The sequence below is a fragment of the Phlebotomus papatasi genome, chromosome 2 (genome assembly GCF_024763615.1).
Source record: "Phlebotomus papatasi isolate M1 chromosome 2, Ppap_2.1, whole genome shotgun sequence".
Lineage (NCBI taxonomy): Eukaryota > Metazoa > Arthropoda > Insecta > Diptera > Psychodidae > Phlebotomus > Phlebotomus papatasi.
Genome location: NC_077223.1, coordinates 42,576,604 through 42,598,906, shown reverse-complemented (window position 1 = coordinate 42,598,906; position 22,303 = coordinate 42,576,604). Strand labels below are relative to the sequence as shown.

Here is a 22,303-nt window from a genome sequence, read left to right as displayed (position 1 = left end):
TGATCGAAAATATGTGCCGGAGGCATTAAGCTCAATTTTTTTCTCGATTTCTAAATTTTCTAGGTTTGTAGGAATCTAAGATATTTTTGCAGATCTCAAGCTATTGACTAAATATAGGGGACCTAGTGGTGTTACTATTCCAAAACAAATTTCCAAATTATTTTCTTCATTTAAAAATTGTGAAAAACTCTTTGTACTTAGGATATTTAGTCAAAGTTTTCTTAATGACTCCGGAACACCTTTAAGATAAGGAAAATTTCATGAAGTCGAAATTCGCATCCCTTACATGTTTCGCATATGGCTATCTCATTCTTTCGCATACCAAATTCGGTTGAGCTAAATTGAATTTGGTATTATGTTTAAAAGAAGAAGAAGAGTGCGAGAGAATGAGATAGACATATGCAAAGCATGTGAGAAAGAAAGGGATTCCAATTTCGACTTCATGAAATTTTCCTGATCTAAAAGGTGTAGCGGAGCCACTACAATTAGAAAGCTTGCTTTTGTGAAATTTATAGTGTTTTTTTTAAATTAATTTTTTGGAGATTATTTTAGATAATTACTTAATTCGCCGTTTATCAAAAAAGTTCTTAGCAAAAATATTCACCATGTTTTATCTGCTGCTGCAGCTATTAGAGCTGGTCCGAATTTGTTTAAGCATGAAAAATTATGTAAAAGAATACCTTGAAAAAATAAAAAATGAGTGATTTATGACCCATTAATTTTAAAAGAATTTAAAATTGCAGACTCGCGATTTGGGGTCATTATCTCCAGCCTTATGCTCACATAACACTTTGAGAATATGATATTTAATAATTTTAAAGATAGTAATTATTTTCCTTAATAACTTTTCAGATCCAAAAGTAAATTTAAGATTAAATTTCCTTTATCCTTAAATAAGAAAACTTAAGCTAAACCATCACCAAACACCCTCACAAAGTTTTAATACTCATACTGAATTAAAAGAAAACAGGATTCATTGAGAAAAACTTACCAAATTCTCTGGAAAGGCTCATTTATGAGGCAATATTAAAAATTAAAAGAGATTAAATAGAAAATTATTTAATTTCTGTATTAGTTCTGATATTCTAATCAAGTTATTGGGCTACCAAAAATAATGCTAAATGAATTAAAATAAAAGAGAAATTTTGAATCAGATACAGGTCGTAGAATACATAAAAAAGGGTAAGTAAAAAAGTGATTTAGAAGTGATAATAATATTCACATTTTGCATAAGAATTGCGGGGAAATTTGAGGAGAAGAAACAGGTGATAGTGGCATATAGAGTTTTAAGATTTATGAAGTGGCATTGAAATGCTTTTCGAAGGAAGTCGTTTCTCTGACTTTTCCTTCTCAATATGAAAAATGACTTTTGTAATACTATCACTTTTGTGTGCAGAAGAATATATTTTATATTTTTAGAGAGAAGTTATAAGAGGTTTGTGAATTTCCGTATGTAGATTCTTTCCTCTTGCATAAAATAAAATATTTTTGTTGAAAAGGGAAAATATATAGAGAAAAATAAAAATGCAGAGCGAAGGAGAAGGGAGAAAAATGAAAAATGCAAATCACATTTCCTTCAATCTCTTTACATTATTTTCAATCGATCTTTTAAACATTCGCGCATTGAGGAAATAAAACTTGGTTGCGGTATTTGAGAAATTGAGAGGAACAATTGCTATTACAATTCCAGATATTTCGTAATTATTTTTCTCACAGATTTTTTTTCCTAACACTTCACAAGTGCATAATTTCAATTAATTGTGCGAATTATGCTGGCAAAAATGTTTCTTCAATTTATTATGATGTAAATGGTGTATTTTTCTCTCTTCACCCTGAAATCTCACGTAAACACATTTATTTGCAATTAAAAGTGTCGGACGCCAAAATAACAGCTCCCCATCATTTCGTCAAAGCACATGATAATTCATTCTTCATGCCGTCACAACATTTCTTATTGACAGCAATTTATTGGGAAATTATAGTCCCATGAATGACTAACGTTCGACATCTTCATCAAAATATAGTATTTACAGTGAATTAGAGATACATGTAATTACAATTGAGACACAGTCGGGAAACCAAGTCAGTGATGTTTAATTACCCTTAGTTGTTTATCTGCTGAGAGATCATAAAGAGATGAAGAAATTTATTACTCTTCCTCCCAGACTTTTAATCGTCGGACTATCAATTACACTTCTTAAGAGTGTTCTCCAGACTTGTGGCAGACGCTTAAGGAAAGAACTCTCTGTTTACAATGGCGTCATTCTATGTCATGATGCCATGACATGTACAATGAATAGTTTTGTTAGTTTACTAATTTTTATGCAAATAAGGTTTGATTTAACATCCTCTATTCATTTTTGAGAAATTTTTGTCAAAATTTAGCGTTTTGATGCGATTTACGCAAATTTTGCTAGCCATTTACTTCAAAATGCTCTAATTTGACGAAAATTTTCGACAATGTGTAGAGAAGAGACCATAGGATAAATTCGACGGCTCAGAATATAAAACGCATAAGTCGGGAATGGCAAACTTTGCAGGAGATCGATTTCAAGCTGAGATTTTACATGCTGAGTATAGGATTATTAAGATTAGAAAACCCTATAACTTTGGGAATAATTAACTTTCCAGTATAATATTTACAGGGAAGGTAGAGGTTGTCAAGGAGTACCCGAAAAGTCAAAAAGCGAATTTTGCAAAAAAAATCGACTTATTCGACTTATATTTTGACAAGTCGAAATGAAGAAAGGCGGTGTGTGTATGCTGAAGCCGCATTGAATAGTCCGACTTTCGGTGTGTCCGACTTTGAGCACTGTACAACTTAGAAAATTACCCTCATAGAAATTTGGAATGAAATAAAACTGTCATTCATTAATTTGATTGGTAATTTGTATAAAAACTATAATACTGATCATTTTCAATATACGGAAAAAATCAATCATTCCCACGATTTCCGCTGTCTTTCTGATTCTGGGGAAATAACGAGTGAAGATGTTGGATATCGCTTTGTAGCTTTCGGGAAATGCCTTATATACTTAACCATAAAATCAGATCTTGACCGATATACAACGAATAAGTCGCGATTGATCAACTTTACAGTTTATGCTGAGTATAGAATTTTTGAGATTTAAATCTCTATAACTTTGGAAATAATTAACTTTCCGAGAGAGGAAAGTGCCCATGCTTTGCACGGTCTCAAGCTTTAAAATGATTAAATTTTTCCTATGTTTTTCAAAAAATATGAGTCATCGCACCCAAATTTTAATAACTAGGAGAAAGTGTCCTGTTTTTAAATTATATTGCGGAGTCACATTTATTGAGAAACAGAAAAAAAATTGTTATTATAATGCTTGGGGCCGTGCAAAGCATGGGCAGGGCACTTTCCCCTATAATATTCATAGGGAAGATCATGGAGTACCCGAAAAGTGAAAGGAATTTTTCAGAAAATCGACTTATTCGACTTATATTCGGACAAGTCGATTTCATTTAATTAACAATATTAACTAATAAATTAAAAAATCTAATGGAGTATTTGTCCATAATATCCAATGCTAAGTCAAAATTTTCCCAAAAATCTTGCGTAATAAGTAATTATAGTAGTTAAGCCACATGGCTAAAACAATCTCTTGCTTACCCGGTTTATTTGACTCTTATGTCCTAAATTCAGTTAATAAATCAAATATGTTACTTCGAATTCCAAATACTCAGATATTGTCATGTCGTACCTGCTAAGGATTATCAACATTCATTTGAAAAAAAAAAAGCGGTGAAGACTGGTTTTACAAGAAAAACGGTGTTTGAATTCTTACAAGATCCGGCCTTTCACTTTCTTTGCTAGTACCGGTTCATAATCATAATTACAAACCGTCCCGTATAAAACAATGTGAAATATAGAATCAAAATAGAACAAAATTTGATACAAAATTTCAATTTCCAGTTGACTGTCAGACTTTTTTGATTTTTTTACTGCTCAAACCTCAAACTATAATGGCATCTGCACACTTGAAGCCTTTCAAGCAATTTTCGTCAAAAACTACCTTAAAAAATAGAGAATCTCAGCTAATTGACGTTTCTACCTTACTATAATAGGGAAAATTTGCTTTAAAGAAAGCATTTAAAAGGGACAGATAATCCTAACCGGCTTATGTAGGTGAGATTCTTAACGTGAGCTAACTCGGAGTGCATGCAAATTCGATTTGGAGCTGAAGTTGGGAGACGCCATTCAGTTATCTTGAATCAAATTCGTGAAATTATACAAATTTTGTATTTAAACCAAAATATCAAGGATTTGGATGAACTGGCACAAAAGTAATATATGGGTGAAATGTAGACCAGAATGTTCTCTATAATTTTCCCATAGAACATGATCTCATCGATTACTCAGAAGCCAAGATAAGCGAGGTTTTTTGTTTCTTAACTCGTTTTTTCATCCAGAGTTCCCCAAGTAGTCATTTGTTGAACTTCAACTATATTAAAGAATTGTTGTATTTTGCGGGACTTTCCATTTAAAACCCTATTTTAAGTGTCTTGGTGGAGTAGAGGCAGTCAAATTGGCATCTGAGTGATTTCAAAGCGTTATTATGGGAAAAATCAATTTTTTCACACTTAAACGGCAAAATCGGAGTGATAGCGTAGTCTGAGTGGAAAATGATGTATGGACGAAATGTAGAGACAAATGTCCTCTACAATTATGTTGAAGTAATCATCAAAATCGGTTCAGCAACAGTCGAGATAATTGAGGTTATGTGATATTGAAATTGGTTTTTCGACTGTGGCGCCCCTGGTGTTGGTCTCACGAAGTTCAAATATTCTAGAAAGTTGTAGCATTTGGTGAGATCTTTCGTTTAAGCCCTCATTCATCAAAATCGGTCACATAGAACCGGAGATATGATTTTTTGAATTTTGTGAACTTTGACCCCTCATATCTCCGGTTCTGTTTTAACCACAGCGCACATACGCACCATTTTGGAAACGTCCTAGACTGGACTACAACATACTAAAATTTCATTAACTTGCACAATGCCGTTATTGAGAAAAATTAGTTTGAATTTCGATGAATTTTGACGCTATCGCAGCGCCACCTATGGGGACTTTTTGAACTTCCATCTGAAAGTGCTCATCAAGACGAAACCAAAAAGGTAAAATTTAGGTCGCCATGTTAGTTAGAACCGGAGATAGAGGCCGGTCAATGTTCGAACTTTGACCCCTTATAGCTCGGGTCAGGGGTTATGGATCGACTTAAGGTTTTTTTTGTTTGATAGGTATAATCAACGGCTACAACATACTAAATTTTCAGCCCGATGCACAATGGAATTTTTGAGTTATTTAACTTATAAGATTTAAAAATTTTCTTTTTAATAATAGCGCCCCTAGCGGTGGTTTTATGAACTTGCGATGTTAGAAGGGGAAGTGGCATTTCACGAGAGCTTTCCAAAAAGCCCTCACTTTTTAAATTCTGACAATTAGAACCGGAGTTATGGCCATTTTAAGAAATTTTTTTTGGACCCTTATAGCTCGGGTCAGGGGGGTTGGGGGACCTTAAGTTTGGTATTGATGGAAAGCTCTAAGGCCCAGCTATAACATACTAAAATTTGAGCCCGCTCGATGCCATAGGGGCTGAGCTATTGAGAAAACAAAAAAAGGGGGGTCTTCAAAATGGCTGAAGGAGGGGTGGGGGGTGGGGGGTCAATGCACCAAGTTGCAATTTTCACCCGATATATAACCTTTGCCGAAAACCGCAAGTCGATATCTTTTTTAGTTTAGGAGCTATTAAGCTCCAAAGAGCGGCCGGCCGGCCGGCCGGGAACGTAAAATAGCCACATATATATTCGTGATCAGGAAGTGCTGAAACACATTTTGGCCAAGTTTGAGGTCGATCGGACGACATGAAATTTTGTTAGGATTATAGTAGGTGAGATTGTTAAGAATCTCACCTAATATGCTCCTAGTGTGTAGAGACATTAAGAGAGCAGTAATTCTCTTTTTCAGCTTAACACTGATCTGCAGCTTAAATGGTAAAATATATTCAATTCCGGACTTCCGTGACCCCACAAAAAACATTTATCTCTTGAAATTTTTTTTTTTGATTTTTGTCCTCATCCCTCATGTTTCTTTTGTATATTTCTAAATTTACTCTTGCGATTTCCTTAGTTTTTAGATATTTTATGAAAATAGACTAGTCGGATATTTTGTCCATAGATACTAAAAACCGGAAAATTTTTAACTTTGAATTTTCGAGAGTCAAATGTCAATCCCTCTAGAAGGTTCAATTTTCAGCGCAATTATTTAAATCTGATTTTTTGGAAAGATCTTGAAATTCCCAATCCGACCGCATTCTTATTAATAATACAATATTGAAAGGGGAGACCGGGAAAGAATTAGTCAGCAAATGAAATTTTTTTCGCTTTTAATTTGAAAGTTTAATTTAAGCTGATAAATATTTCAATGGATAGGAAGCAAGGTAATTACTCTGAATAAATAGTAGTTTGCTCAATATTGAATCAATATTATAGTTTGAATCTATAACTGGCTAATTTTGCCCCAGACTTTCCTATACGCGCTTCTTAACCAATTTTCAATTTCGGAATAGTTTTCTTATTTATAAATCAATTTCTTTATACCGGCAGCAAAACCGGTCTCCACCAAATAACCATACGGAAAGATGATTCAAGGAAAGTTCTAACTCGTGAGTTCGAGCATCCCGCAAAGCTTGCACGCTGTGTCATCTCTTATATCGAATAATTCTTAATTATAATTAATTTGTGCTAAATCCCATCAGGCCGAAGTCCTTAAAATAATCCCATTTCTCTCAATCTGCAAATTTATATTTCTATTCCGTATGAGACTTACAAGATCGAGTAAAAAAAGTTATAAGACTTTGTCAACTGTAATTTTAAGCTTAATTTTACTGGCTGAATATGTCAGATTCAATGTTGAGTTACGATGTTTTTTCATTAAAGTTTCAACAAAGGAATTGAACAACTTTTTATTCTTTTTTCCAAGCTTAAATTGTCTGCAAAGAATGTTATTCATTTTTTTCGATTTTAAAGTTGTTAAGGCGTCTGTGTCTGTTCACAGATTTTTGATGGATTGTGCACAACAATAGAATGAAAGATCACTAAATGTAACCACTAATTGTAATCCCTCTGACGTATTCGTTATACTACGGAATTTCTTACGTGATTGATTCACCGTAGTAAACGAAGTTACACATTGTGAGGTAATATAACATCATTGATTTATGTTTCTTGTATCTCATTGAGCTGCTGGCAGAGATGATGGGGAGTGTCTGTGTTGGTGAAGATGTGAAGAAGAGTAAAGATATTTCATGTACCAGGGAAAAAAAATTTACATAAACACGTGCTAAATATTGCTTGTTTTTTTGCTTTGGGAAAAGGTGTAAGGTGAAAAATGTAATAATAAATTACATCTGTACAGGAAAGATCTTCTTGCTTGCTGGTGTAAATTGATGTGCAGTTTTTCAGTCTTCCTTTTTTCATTGTTCTTACAATAAAAATCCATTCAGATAGCAAACAAAACACGGTGATTTTGGGGTTTAAAGACCCCAAAGTTCAAGCATTCACTCAATTTATTGGTGATTCTTTGGTGGTTTGTGAACAAGTGTTTTTCTTTTGCAGAATTTGATCCAATTTCCTCTGGCTATTGTTGCTTGTTAGGGGGTATATAACTCATTCGTTTTTATGCCCTTAAAGAATTACATACTCTCCTCACTAGAGGGAGTACATATTTATTTAAAATTTGATTGCAGGGCAATCATCTTCCAGATAGACCCCTAATAAAAAAATTGATTGAAACTGGTTTAGGTACATCAGAGATTAACTTCACCATCGTAACCGGTGAAAAATTTTCCTGGTTGCAGTCTGTTTCATAAATATTATAAAGAAAATTTTGCCTCCCTCTTTATAAGAGGGAAAGGTGTCTCGGATTAATAGAATATAGTGTAATGGGGTAATTTCAATATGTAATCAATCGATAGTTTCATCCTAATTAATTATATTAAATAAATTAATCAGTCAGTAAATTTAGTTTGATTTCTCGTATGAATTTGAACTTAGGAATAAATATTTCAGAGGTAAGCATTAAAACCGTTTGAAATCGAACAAACGTCAAATGAAAATTGTACGTCAATGATCAAAGGGTACCAGGATAAACTTATTTTGATCTTTATTCGGTTTTAAACGGCTCTTGCCTACCCTTGAAATATTTTATGTACTTTGTGGATATCTAAACACACTTTTATTATCTTGATATAAAATCCTAGTTTTAATTTATTTTTTTGATAAAAAAATTAATTTAAACAATTACGAAATCAGGATTAGCGCATTTATTAGTTCTCAAATTAAAATAAGGACAGATCGTTAATTATATAAATATTTATATAAAAGCTTTCTATTGGAGCTTAATATTACTCATGGAAATATTATGCTTAGCGCACAATAACTTTTGTTTTGTAAACATGTCTTTGACATTTCAATGAGAGTGAGTTAGATCTAGATCTAGTCATCTGCCTCACTCTTATAAAAAATTTTGAAAATATGTTTACAAACAAAAGTTATTGTGCGTTGGGAATTATGCCCAACTCACAATAACTTTTGTTTTGTAAACATGTTATTGATATTTCAGTGAGAGTCAATGAAATCTAGATCTAGTCATCTCGCTCACTCCCATACCAAATTTTGAAAACATGTTTATAAACAAAAGTTATTGTGCGCTGGGCATTATGCGCAACGCACAATAACTTTTGTTTGTAAACATGTTTTCAAAATTTTCTATAATGACCAGCGCAGAATAACTTTTGTTTGTAAACATGTTTTCAAAATTTCCGATGAGAATGAGCGAGATGACTAGATCTAGATCTCACTCACTCTCATTGAAATATCAAAAACATGTTTACTAAACAAAAGTTATTGTGCGTTGGGCATAAGTGTGAGGGAGATGACTAGATCTAGATCTCACTCACTCTCATTGAAATGTCAAAAACATGTTTACTAAACAAAAGTTATTGTGCGTTGGGCATTAAGCTACATATTTCGGAAAAATAGCGAAAATTACTTAATCAAAAGATTCAATATACCGAGTATTTTTTTTTAATAAAAACAAATTTTACTTTTCATTTATTTATTATTATTTTTTATGTGTATGAAAAGCCTCTTGAAAATGATTTACAAATACTCAGATCGTTTGTAGAGTTATATACCCCTCAACATGATAGAAATATTTGCAGTAAGGATGTGTGATTTTGCACAGTGGAAAGAATAAAAATAAAATACAGAAAAAATACAAGGGAGGAGAGTAAAATACAGGAAAAAGCTCACACAGAAATTGGCAAGATGTGGAGATGCTTTATTACCTGCAGTACCGCGATTGCATACGTCATTCGCGTATTGCCTTCTGCACATATCAAGTCTGTGAATGAATAATTTACATAAAATAAATTGGTGAATTTCACAATGAAGGTCTTCGTATTCATTATTATCATCATCGTATGATAGATGGTTGGAATATTTTGTTTGTGCTGGCAACAACGGGAAATGCCGACGATTGTCGTGAATTGTCATTTTCTCGTGTCAAGTATGGCTGCAAAAGAATTATTTTCTTCATAGATCTTTTGCTCAATTTGAGTGACCTGTATAAGATTTTCTCATTTTGAAAATCCTCTTTTGGATTATATTTTTAAATATGTGTTAGTATTCCGTTTATGGCCTTTAAAAAAATTTAGAAAAAAATAAATAAACATAACATCCAAACATGAACCTTGCGCAGTCAAAAGCTCTTCATAAAGCTCTGTAAACCCTGCGCTTTTGGTACACCAAATGTCTCTGCTTTGTCAATTAAGGATGGATGAGGTTATGAGAATGCGAACAATACAAAACGTATGTACAATTTTGCGGAGGGGGGAATTATTAAATGGATAATGCTGAGATCATCTTGCTGGTTCCCAACAAATCAATACATTTGCCATGTTCTTTTTTTAAGTGTCTTTACCCGCTGTGCCTTTGGTGCATCTACCGCCTTTTCTTCTGCGGCACATATCATACCTGTATGGTGGAAAAATATAATTAGACATGGTGGAAGTAAAAAAAATGGACGAGATGAAATTTGAACTCGTAAACTTTAAAATTTTACATCACTACTTAAATGTGCAGATTTTTTACTGCCTCAGTTCTTGTCAAAATATTGAGATCTTCTGTCATTTTTTATGCTTAAACCTTGCATAAGACGTTCATCTTTTTTTGTCTATCAATGAGTGTGAAAGGTTTGAGGTCATTTGATGTTTATTTTGAGAAAGTGTTGTGTTCTGTAATAGTTCATACTTTTTAAAACATGGTTCAGTGATCATCAACCGTGTAAAACCGGAATAAAGTACATTGACACTTCTAGAGATTACTTTCTTCATTTTGGTACTATAACACTTATTGTTTTCTTTCAATTTCATTTTTTTTTGTTCAAAGTGAAAGAGGAAGAGCAATTTACGTAATCCAAATGTTCTGTATTTAATTTCTTATGAAGCTCAAACGGTTATACATATCGATTTTCAGCATTTAGTGGCTCCCCATAAAAATCTATTTTCTGAAGGTATACTTCCCACTGCTTCAGTTCTTCTTAGACTAGGGAGAAGTAGGGCACCTTTGAATTGGGACAGCTTTAAAATTGAGCATTTTTCTCCTATTTTCAAATAGAAGTGAATATTACCGTCATATAATTTAGCTCCACAAATCAATTATGAAACTAAATTACATTAAAATAAATCTCTGTTTTTTAAATAAGAGAAAAATGTGTAATTTCAAATATACTCCAAATTAAAAGGCGCGCCACTTCCCCCTAGCTAGGGTAAAATGGTACAAGTTGGACAGTGGTACAAGTTGGACAATGGTACAATTTGGACAGGGCTTTTTGTCTTAATAAATTTAGTACTTCACTTTTATTTGTATATTTTCAATGCTTTAGTTTTATAATTTGGTCCCTTGTGCTTAAAAACAAATTTTGTAATGTATTTATCAAGAAATAAGCCATGTCCAACTCGGCGAATTGTCCAACTTGTAACACTAATTCCAAATTATATCACTTTACCCTACACTAAAAAAAACTGTAGAATTGAAACAACTGTATCTCCGAGTTGAATTAACACGTAGAATATCGATGTAATTGTTACTCTTTTTCGTTGTAAATTTTAGTAAATAGAGTTGAAAGAACACTTCGTGGGAGTTGAATTAATTCGTCGGATATCGATGTAATTATTACTCTTTTTCGATATAAAATTTCATCTTGACTGAAGTATATGCTTAAATGCTTTCGTTTTAAGAATATACTTCAGTCAAGAAGATTTTCGTGTGACAAAGTTCATATGGAACATCAACTAGAAATATGTCTAACAGTGTTTCATGAAGACATTTCGCTCGGAATATAAAGAATTTGAGGTCAAGAAAATAATTATAAGGAAAAAAAAATTAAAAATTACACAAAAAATAAAATTGCAAAATCTATCCATTTTGGGATTTGAAAGAGATATTAACTCAAAAAAAAGATATTTTTTAATGCTTGAAACGAGTTATTTTAACTCTTAAAAAGAGTTTTTTACATTCTTTTGTCATGTAAATTTTAGGACAAAAAGGTTAAAACAACTCTTCCGAATATTACACCTAAATAGAAGTAAAATCAACTATAAAATATAGTTAATCGAAAATCACAACGAAAAAGAGTTAATTTAACATCGATTCGAGTAAGTTTTACTCGATTATTTTTCTAAGTGTATGTTTTTTTTTAGTTTATTTCTAGAACGGATGGAACTGCTTATTTTTCAATAAAATTTTAAAATTGTTTAGGTCAACATATCTTTCATCTTTGACAATGATCCTTCAGTCATATCTTCTAACTTTAATCTTCAGTCAATCTTTATCAAGTTAGATTCAATTAAAGGTCGAAAAAATCCCTGATTGAGGGAATGGGATAATTCTTCCGATATAAAAATCGCTTTTGTAATTTTTTCATTAGGGGAAAGTCGTCTGCCTTTAAATGCAGCAGCCTTCAAATGTTGCGATTTTTTCGTTGTTCTCAAAAGCATAAATTATATTCTATTAACTATTAGGTAGATATCCATCATCCTCACAAATCATCAAAAAATGGAGAGCCTAGCTCCTATTACCTAGATGCTAGATCAAAAAAAAAAAAAATGAAAATGAGCTCTAAACTGTAATTTTGATGTTCCACAAATCATGTTATTTTTCATAGTAAAAATCATTTTACAAATAAATCTTCCATTGTGACACATAGAAGGTTAATCAGGCTTAATATTTCTGTTAATACATTTTGGTTCAGATGACACAATTTTTGTGGGTGGCAAAAATTTGCAAATATCACCCTGCAGCAGCCTTTAAATGCTAATGTCGTGTGCCTTTAAATCCTATCTTTCCATACATCAAAACATGTGAAATCGAACTCCTACTTTTCTCTGACGAACGTCATACAAATACTTATAACCTGCTATCTTGCTCCGGCCGGGATGTTTCAAGTTGACAATTTTCAACTTCAATGGCTTCTTCTTCCAAATTTTCATGTGCAAAACAGTGCTTCAGAAAAATGTGAAGAAAAGTTATTGTGTAATGTCTTTTGACTGCAGTGATGATTTTAGTGAGTGCGTTAGGCTTCAACCTATTCATTTATAGCCCATTTAGTTTTATTGATTCAATATTCTCAGTGAAAAAAAACATTGAAAGGCAGCTGCCTCGCGTTTGAAGGCAGACTATGCCAGCTGCCTTCATACAAATCGACATCACTTTTTTAATTTTCTCAGAAGGAAAAACTGAGGACTTGTAAGTGCTAAATGAGGTAAGCATATACGCTGAATGAACAAGAGAATTTTTTTGTGTAGTAGAAAATAAAATCCATTTTGTGGATTCTTCAGAAAAAAATCTTAAATTTGGAACTCCATTTTTCGTTTGAAGGCAGACGACTTTCCCCTATTTAATATTTAAATGAATATTATTATTAAGGATTTTTAACTTTAAGGGTAAGTGTCCCAAATTTTGGGCAGCTTTGAATTTTGGCCACTTTGAGTGCAACTTCGGCCAAGCAACTAAATTAATCAAAATTATAGAATCTGCACGTAAATTTAGGGTGCCAAGGTGAACCCTTTAGATCTTTTCAGGATCAATTACACGGAAAATCTTACGGCTCTAGGTCGTCTAAATGTATTAAACTAATAATTAAACTCGTTCGATACGACGCTTTGAACTTTTCTATTCATTGTTTTACACAAGGTGGTCACAAGCAAGGCGGCCGGAATTCCACTCAAAGTGGCCGAAATACTACCCAAAGAAATGTTTATATTTTTATTCATATTTAAACACGTTACGAATAGATTTAGGGCAGAATCACATTGACAGTAAGATTCTCACCGTATTTCGTTAATTTACGCATTTTCATTGCAATTCTTACGCAAATTCTCGATTACCAGATTACCTTATTTTGCTCACCGTTTATCGAATTTTCGTTTTTTTCTTCAGTTAATGGTACGGCACTTATTTGAGGTTTTTTCTGGGCCTTAGTGAGAACGGGATAGTAGTAAACACGGGGTAGTTGTAAACAATTCGATTTTTTAAAAACTGGATATTACACTTCAAAGGACGATACCTATATGGGGTTTAAGGATTCAAAGTGTTAATTGATACTATTCCATTCTTTAATTTCACTTCAGTAAAATGCTTATTTAGATTTTTTTGGGTTTGCTCTAATAAAAAAATGAAATGTACTAATACTCTCTTTGATTAATAAACCGTGATAAAGTCAATATTTATAACAATTCCCTGCATTACTTGTATTGAGTCATATCAATTTTTAATTTATGTTTTTAGAAATTGAAAAAAAAACGTTTATTGAAACCTGATCCTTATCTCATCTTCTTGTATATAAAATAAAATAAATTAAGCTATCAATTCTAGTGTAAGAAAATAAAATACAATTGAAATTACACTTGACTATCAAGATTCTCAGTGATTGTATATTTTATAAATAAAAGTAATTTTATTCTATTAATTTGATGTTTATCCATATTTATTAAAATGTCTCAATAGGGAGTACTGCAAATTAAATATTATTAATGATGGTACTGCGCATCTATTAAAAATCAATGAATTTAAATTGTCGTTTAAATACGTTCAATAAAATACGCAATCTCTGTGAGTAATCTCATTCCTTTCCTATACAAATCTGCATAAATCACATTTTTTTCTAAAACCAAAAATTGCATAATTCAGAAGTGCAAATTTTAGGTTGGCGATCACTGAACTTGAGTACGAGTTTTTTTTTAGTACATTATATATGTAATTATTCTGAATAATTAATATTGTTTGTTGGGTTTGAAAATGAGTGTGAAGGGATGATGTTTTTGCAAATATCCGCAATGAGGACACAAAAAAATAGTTGTTGATGGATGATCATGAGGAAGAAGATTTACTGTGTTGTGTAACATTCAAATAAGGTTGATTTGTGGTTAAGTCACATCGTCATCGATGTCATTCACTTCTTTTGATGAAGTTAGTGGCTCCGCAGGGAATCCCAAACTGAAATGTGTGCCTATTATAAACATTAAACTAAACCCGATGGAATATTTTTGTTTGATTATGTTTTTCTGGGGTGTCGCCTGAAATGAAATATTGGGAAATTGACTTGTGAATTGTCATATGAATTACTTTGTAATTGCCACAGCGATGTCATAAACTGGTAGTCGTCGTTCCCGGAACAGATACTTTCCCATGTCCGTAAGCGCTGCAGCAGAATCGATGGCATCACGTCCAACACGATTTCTTTCTAAATATGGCGTGGCATCTCGTCCCTGCAAGGAGAAGAACATCCATTTGGAAATTAATTGATGATACTTCCTTGAATAATTTTATTCTAAAACACATTAAGAATGACTAACATAATTCCAAATAATTTACTTTTTCTTCACGCGTTGCAAATTTCTGTTATAGAATTTTTAAATTTACAAAAAATTGCGACTGAATCTTGCGAAAATTTTCTCAACTGTCGCATAAGAAGAATAGAAAGAAATATTTCGAAAAATTTATTGATTTGACAAATATTTTATTTTTAACACATTTAACTTTATTTGACTTTTTTTTAAATAAAGTTTCATAATAAATTCGCGATTGGATACCTTTGCAAAAAAAAATATGAAAAAAATAATCTACAAAAAAATAGAGAATTTAATGATTCGACAGATATGTGATACGCTACGCAACATTAATAATTATATTATTATGATCTCCAATAAAATGTTAAGGAGAGATATCGATGGAATGGGTACATTTATTGCAAAATTAACTTTTCCAACTGCCGCAATTGTCCAATAAATTGTCTCCACGGTTTGGTGGTTGTCAGAGATTGAGTATCATGCTGAAAATTTCTCAGTCAGAAAGTGGCATAAAGTATCAATTTGGTACATGAAAAATGCATTTAAAGTTGCGAAATTGTATTAAAAAAGGGATGCAATGACCAGACTTTTTGATATGATTTATCTGAGAATGGGTTTGTTCATTTCATGGTAATTAATTGTATAAATGCATTCAATGGACCAAACTTGAGCACATGAAGTATATATAATTAAATTACTGATTGATTGTAAACTTCCTCCATTTTGGCCCAATTTCTGTCAGAACATCAACAATCAAATCGATTGCGTGCAATGAGACATGGAAGGTTGAATGGAAAAGACAGTGATTTCCAATGTAAATTGAATTGGTGCGTTTATCGCAACTATTTCCTCATACTTCTAATCAAGAGAGGGGAATTTGCAAAATTATTATCGGTTAAAATCACCTTCACTTGAGAAGTTTTTCAGCAGATTGTTTATTTTTCGTGTTTTTCGCATCACAATCTCTCGCAAATTGCCATTCACTTAATTGAATTAGTGGGAGAGGTTTATAGATAAAAAACGATTTTAATTTGCCGGAACATGCGGAGCTAAGAAGTGCGCAATGAAAGGTTTGCAGATGATACTGCATTGTGAAATACTTGTTTTGCTGATGGAAAGATGAGAAAGATGTTCGAGAGTCACTCAAAACTTTAAATCAACCATTTTAAGAGGTGGACAAATTCCAAAAAAAGCGTCTTACTGCCAAAAATCAAATTTTTCAAAATTTTCTTAATTAATTAAATAATGTTTTTTTTTTATTATTCGCTTACTACACTGTTTTACTAGAAATTCTTAAGTTAATGGAAATGTGTTTTTATAAGATTTGTAGACTTTAAGACTTTCCGACTGATATTGGACAGTTAGGCTCAAAAGAGCCCTTTGTGTTCCTCATTTTCCATAATATTTTCCGTTAATGAATTAATGAAGTACTCATTGAGTTAATGAAAAGTGTAATAACAGACATAAATTTTTTTTTATTAAAATTTCAAAAAAATGTTGCATTTTTTAAGTATCTATTAGATCTATATGTCGGGTTCACGTACATGCCTTATTAAGGACATCTAAATACGAGTAATTAAAAAAAATGCTTTTTTTTAAGAATATCCCCGTCCCCCTATCATTGTGGGCAGAAACGTAATTTTTTTTTAAAAATCTAAATTTTTGACGAAAATTGCTTCTAATATAGAATTTTTTTGAGAACTGAATCAGCCCCTTTGTAATTTCCAATGACTGATATGTGTGTGTACATGTACGCATTGCCGGCCTTATTATTTCTAAGTCAACTCAGAATAGTTTCACTTAGCATGACAGCTAAGCTACTACTTAGAACCGGGTTCAATAACTATATAATAATATTTGATAGTCATAAAATGTTCATTAACCCTTTAAAAACAGTAGGATCGCTGGTCATGCAAAAAGTTGCCCTACAGCTATCTGAAGTTATGATATTCTCTAAAAAGAGAGAAAAAAATTTCTGGCTCTCGATTTTTGACTACTTATTCTCTAAAGGAATTTTTAATTTACCGTAAGTGCGGGTGGCTCTTCAAACTTCCCTCTATAACCATGTTTTTCTGGATACTTCAAAAACATACTGTAGATTTATTCATTTATTTTTTAGTTCTTTGAATATAAAATATTTAAGACGTCCATATATGAAAGCATTATGCCCAGCGCACAATAACTTTTGTATATAAATATGTTTTGAAAATTTTCTGTGAGAGTGAGTGAGATGACTAGATTTAGATCTCACTCACTCTCATTGAAATATCCAAAACATGTTTACAAAACAAAAATTATCAAAGGTTAGAAAGACCTTAGAGAACGTATTTCCTAACATGTCAGGGTCATGCTGGGTTCATAGAAATGGTCGTGGAATTGCTGACAATTTTGAAGCGCTTTTAATCAATTATGAACCGGTAATGACTCATTTATGATCCAACAACTAAGTTTTATTGTAATTTGTAAATCGGTTCAAATAGATTGTGAACCGGTTTACTCAGTGCCAAAAAACTCTGCGAAATGCTCAACCTAGCGATTAAGATGCTTATCTTGATGAATTCGTCCTCTAAATCTAAGGACATTATTAATGACTGCATTAAATTGAGCAGTAGATTGATAAAAATGGTCAGTAAACAGCAATTTAAAAATGTTAAATATTCCAATGTTGCCAGATTGCAAATTAAGAAGATATCAGCAATCATGACGTCTCACTCATCGTTTTAATCCTTTGAGGATCAGTGGGTCACCAGAAAATTTTTTTTCTGACTATTTAGAGAAAAAAGCTTTATGGGAAACTGGGGCACCACCAAACATGGCGTACCACCAAACACTAATTTTTATTTCTAAACTACTTGGACTATCTCGACCATTCCTTCAGTAGACAAGCATCCCTACAGTGCCTATAAATTCCTATAGGTCTTATCCTCTGAAGTCGAATATCCGATTAAAAAATCGCAGTGTTTGGTGGTGCTCCAGTTTTCCCTAAGTAGTCAAAAATATTTTCTAGGAGGTGCATCTGTGGTCAACTGGTCTTCAAAAAGGTTAAAATAATTTCAGGTCAATTTTACGCATTTTACTGATCTGAAATGTTTTACTATAATATACTACTTTTAGCATTTAAATCACGCGCGTTTTTTCTTACATTTAATTTTATTGAAATATAAATATACTTGATATGTTACGCAAAACCGAATACATTTATATTGTCAGTCAATTGACGAACTTATAAGCCCCCTTGCTACTAATAAATATCACCAAGTTATTGAGAAAGAAGCTGTGAATTATTATTGATTGACCAAAATTACGGCAGTTGTAGAAAATGTCATCTCGACTGGGTGTTGTATATTGTCCTCTTTAGGCTTCTTGTGCCCAATTGCACATTTTACCCCGTTTTGGACACACGCAATTTTTGCCATCATCAACACAAAAGAAGCTAGGGATTTGACACGAAAAAAAAGAGGCAATTGGCATTTGCAAAAGTGTAATTCATTCCAAAGCAAAATAAAAGATATTGTACAAAGTGCTCAAGTGGGAAGTGGCAATGAACGGCGGCTCAATGATTTCAATGACAAGACACAAGAAATAATGAAGTACAGTTTGTAACTGAAAATGCCACCGGCTGAAGTAAAAGTGAATTAAACACTAATGATTGACTACCAATATGAATAATAAGTTTGGACGAATACGGCAAATGTTCGAGCTTTTCTATTGAATATTGGATGGATGTTTTTTTTGTGTATTCAGACACTTGAAGAAAAAACAACGCAACATTCAAGAAGCTCGGGTGGTTTTTCTTATAGCTAAGATTCTTTACAATCTCAGCTTTTGTGGTCCGTAGTCAAAGGTAATTCCAATTGATCAAGCTTATACTTTGTCAGGTGACGAATTGATTGCCCGATAAGAATCGATTTTTTATATGTTCGTCCGTTCATTGGTATACCGGTCTGTTTATTCATCGTACAATTGCTTCTAGAAAGAGAACAATAATAGATATCGACTTGTGGTTTTAGTCAAATTCGATCATCGGTGTCGCAAATTAAGGATTCTTTGAAACCCTTTTTTTTAATGTTTTGAAACAATTCTTCAAAACATAATTTCATCATTTCATCATTTAGGCGATCAATCATAAAATCGATTTTAAAATTTCGATGTCCAATATCTCGGAATCTTCATTTTCGATTTCAACAATATACTTTGTATATCCATTGTTATTTGTCGAGGCCTTCCGAAAGGTGGATTGAACTCGAATCTACTTTGTCTCAAAATTAACTTGAAATAAATTAAATAGAGACAGAACCAAATAAGCTTATTGTAGCTGAGATTATTTGCCAGGTAACATCGAAAAGCTTTCAGTTCGAAAATCGTTACAAGGCGAAAGGTATGCAAGTCTAATTGGGAGTTGATAGTCTACCGAGATAAACGAGCTCATCTCTTTGATCATAATTCTGATTTGCAAGCAATCTGCGAGTTTGTTCCAAGAGAATCTCGATTATTCTAAGCTTATCTAGGCTTATTACTAGTTTCAACTTCTGAGCCTAAATCTTGAATTTATTTAGTAAACTCTTGACTCATCGCGAGCTTCCTCAAATATTCAACAATTTAGTATTCCATTTGACCCTTGACACCTGTCTGTTGTGCTGAAATATGATCAGAGTTATCGATGATCAAGTTTACAAGCTCTTTGGTTTTTTTTTTTAAATAGCTTATGAGAAGCGTTTGACGATTATGAATAAAATATGCTAATAAATGCCGGATTCAATCACAAACAATTCCTCAGTATTGTCGAAGCTTTTTGCCAAATAAGTCAAAACATCTGGCGGAATGAACTGAAATGAACTCAAAATGGTCCAGCTTCATAAGATATTCTGATCACTTAAACATTCCAACGATGCGCAGTTAGGTGACAAAATAGAGATTTAAATGAGTTGTTTATGCAAATGGAATCCCATCGATAACCAATTGTTTTGCCCTTCCGGAAACACCACATGCTTCCGAAGAAGCACAAAATGCTTCAAAAGCTGTTTTCTGAAGGTTGATTTCGCATTGTTTTCAACCTAAATTATGATCTTTTCCACTACAATTTGATGTTAAATATGATAGTATTCAGTGCAATTATCAGATGTTCTATTGAATATAATAGATAATCAGGAAACAGAATCTATATATAGAATTTTAGAAGTTATAAGCCAATTTAGAACTTTTTATTGCTCGAATTCCCATTACAATGCAGTTAGTAGTACATCTGTGAAATTTTGGGAAAATGTTTCGAGTAAACAAAATTATGAAATGGAGAAGAACTTTGTGGAAAACTCAAATTTGTGATATTGATTTTTTTCCTAAATGGAATCGCAAATTTATTTTAATAATATAATTTTTATTTTAGACGAATAAAACGCGACTGTTTTCGGATTAAAAAATGGTAGAACAATTAGAAGAAACTGGGGCACTACCAAACACGGGGTAGCACCAAACACTAATTTTTATTTCTTAACTACTTGGACCATCTCAACCATTTCTTCAGTGGACAAGCATCCCTATAGTGCCTATAAATTCCTATAGGTCTTGTCCTTAGAAGTTGAATATTTGATTAAAAAATCGTAGTGTTTGGTGCTACCCCGTGTTTGGCGGTGCCCCAGTTTCCCCTACAGACAGTTGAAGATTCTTTAAATGAGATTCTTTCCATATTTTTTGTAAAACCTATTTGGCAAATTAACGTAACTTCAAACTGAGTCCTGCTAGTTTCTCTTGGGTATTGGATATTTGAAAATGCATACAGTACAATTTCAAAAATTTTGAGAAATGTATTGAGTACTGCCCTACCTTCCCCTATGCTATATAAGCCATGCGTTATGTCAGAGAATTTCGAAAAAAAATCACTGTAGATTCTCAAAAGAAATTTATGTAAGAAATTTAAGGCAAAATAATAACGTTTTGGTAGTAAAAAGTTCACCTGATGTTCGGCATTTTCCTTGAAAATCTCTTTCAGTAAACTAAATTTTATGGGATATATGTTGGTACATGCCAATCAATAAATGTAACTTTTGACACGTTTTCTATAGTCGTTATGAGTTGAATACCGTATGAGATTTCAACGAAATATAGCCTCAATTTCCTTATAATTTCTTCAAAACATTTCAAATCGCTTCAAATTGACATGTTTCTCATAAAAAGAGAGTGTGCAAAATGTTTTTGAAAGAACACGATTTACAAGACATTTTACTCCTTTTTAGTATCATTATCCCTCTCTTGATTTTAACCCAGACGGTATAAATACCAATTTGGTTTTATTCAAAAATCTGGCCTACATTTGACAACAGTCCAACTTGAATCATTGCAAATTCAGTAACTATCTGATTGAGGTGAAAAATGGGAGCGCTTATGGATTTGTCGTGGCACGATTTAACTCTCAATTTCATTTGGCTAGAGTACCTACTTTTGTGGTGGAAACTGGATGATCGAAGTCCCTGTTTTGTTAGAAGTAATATCTGCACGTCTCATGCTTTTTCACTCTCGTCTGAGAGTCCATGTATTGGGGCTTTCAAAGCTTTAATCGAGCACATAATTGCGATGTAGAGGGGCGACTAATTGGTATTTACTGAGGAATTTTATTGCTCGAATTAAAAAAAAAGAAAGATAAAAGCGAAAAAGGGGTTTAGTCATTTTTTTATGGTGGGCCACTGTAGACCGAAGATTGACATTTCTTACCGTTTTACTTCTAGCTTGGTAACATATTTCTAAAAGTTGTCTTTTTGAGTTTGAACGGTAAAGTAATCCTCTGATGTTTTGATATCTTCACATTCAATACTCCATGGCATTTTTTTTAAACGTTTTTTGGTATTATTTTGCATTTCTGAAAATTTCGAAAATTTTCTTGGAAGATAATTTTTGGATACCGGTCAAAATCTCGGAAGCAAAAATCCTGAGAGTCAAAATCCCGAAAAGGACAAATCTCCAAGAGAGATCTCTAGAAAGAGCAAGAAAGAGAACTGGAAATAAGGTGGTCGGGTAAATCCCGAATAGCAAAAATCCTGAATGGCTCAAAATTCCTAAAAGCAAAAAGATCGAATAGGCCAAAATCTCGAAAGTCATAATTCCAAGTCAAGATCCCTAGCCAAAATCCCAAATAGCTAATTTCGAGATTGCACCAGCGCTTTCTGGAGGCTATAAGATTTTTTTGTATTTGGGGAAATTATCTCACGCATTATCCTCCGGATAATTTCATCTCTTTCAGGACTTTGACCATTCGGTATTTTTGGTTTCGGGATTCTAGCGTTCGGGATTTTAGCTTTCGTGATTTTGGGTATTCGGGAATTTGGCCATTTGGGAATTTGACTATTTGGGATTTTGGCTTTTGGGATTTCGACCTACTTC

At 32.7% G+C, this 22,303-nt stretch overlaps 1 protein-coding gene across 3 annotated transcripts in view; it reads right to left on the bottom strand.

The window, feature by feature from the left end:
• Positions 1 to 22,303, bottom strand: part of LOC129801152 (A disintegrin and metalloproteinase with thrombospondin motifs like) — a 94,329-nt gene that overhangs the window by 16,939 nt on the left and 55,087 nt on the right. For 2 of the 3 annotated variants that reach the window (XM_055845920.1, XM_055845923.1), the window contains exons 8-9: positions 14,709 to 14,851; positions 10,006 to 10,058 (exon numbers count right to left, since the gene is read on the bottom strand). In XM_055845920.1, coding sequence (XP_055701895.1) covers positions 10,006 to 10,058; positions 14,709 to 14,851 — 196 coding nt within the window. Of the gene's footprint in view, positions 1 to 9,370; positions 9,427 to 10,005; positions 10,059 to 14,708; positions 14,852 to 22,303 lie in introns of all 3 variants that reach the window. The other variant, XM_055845922.1, reaches the window with a different exon arrangement.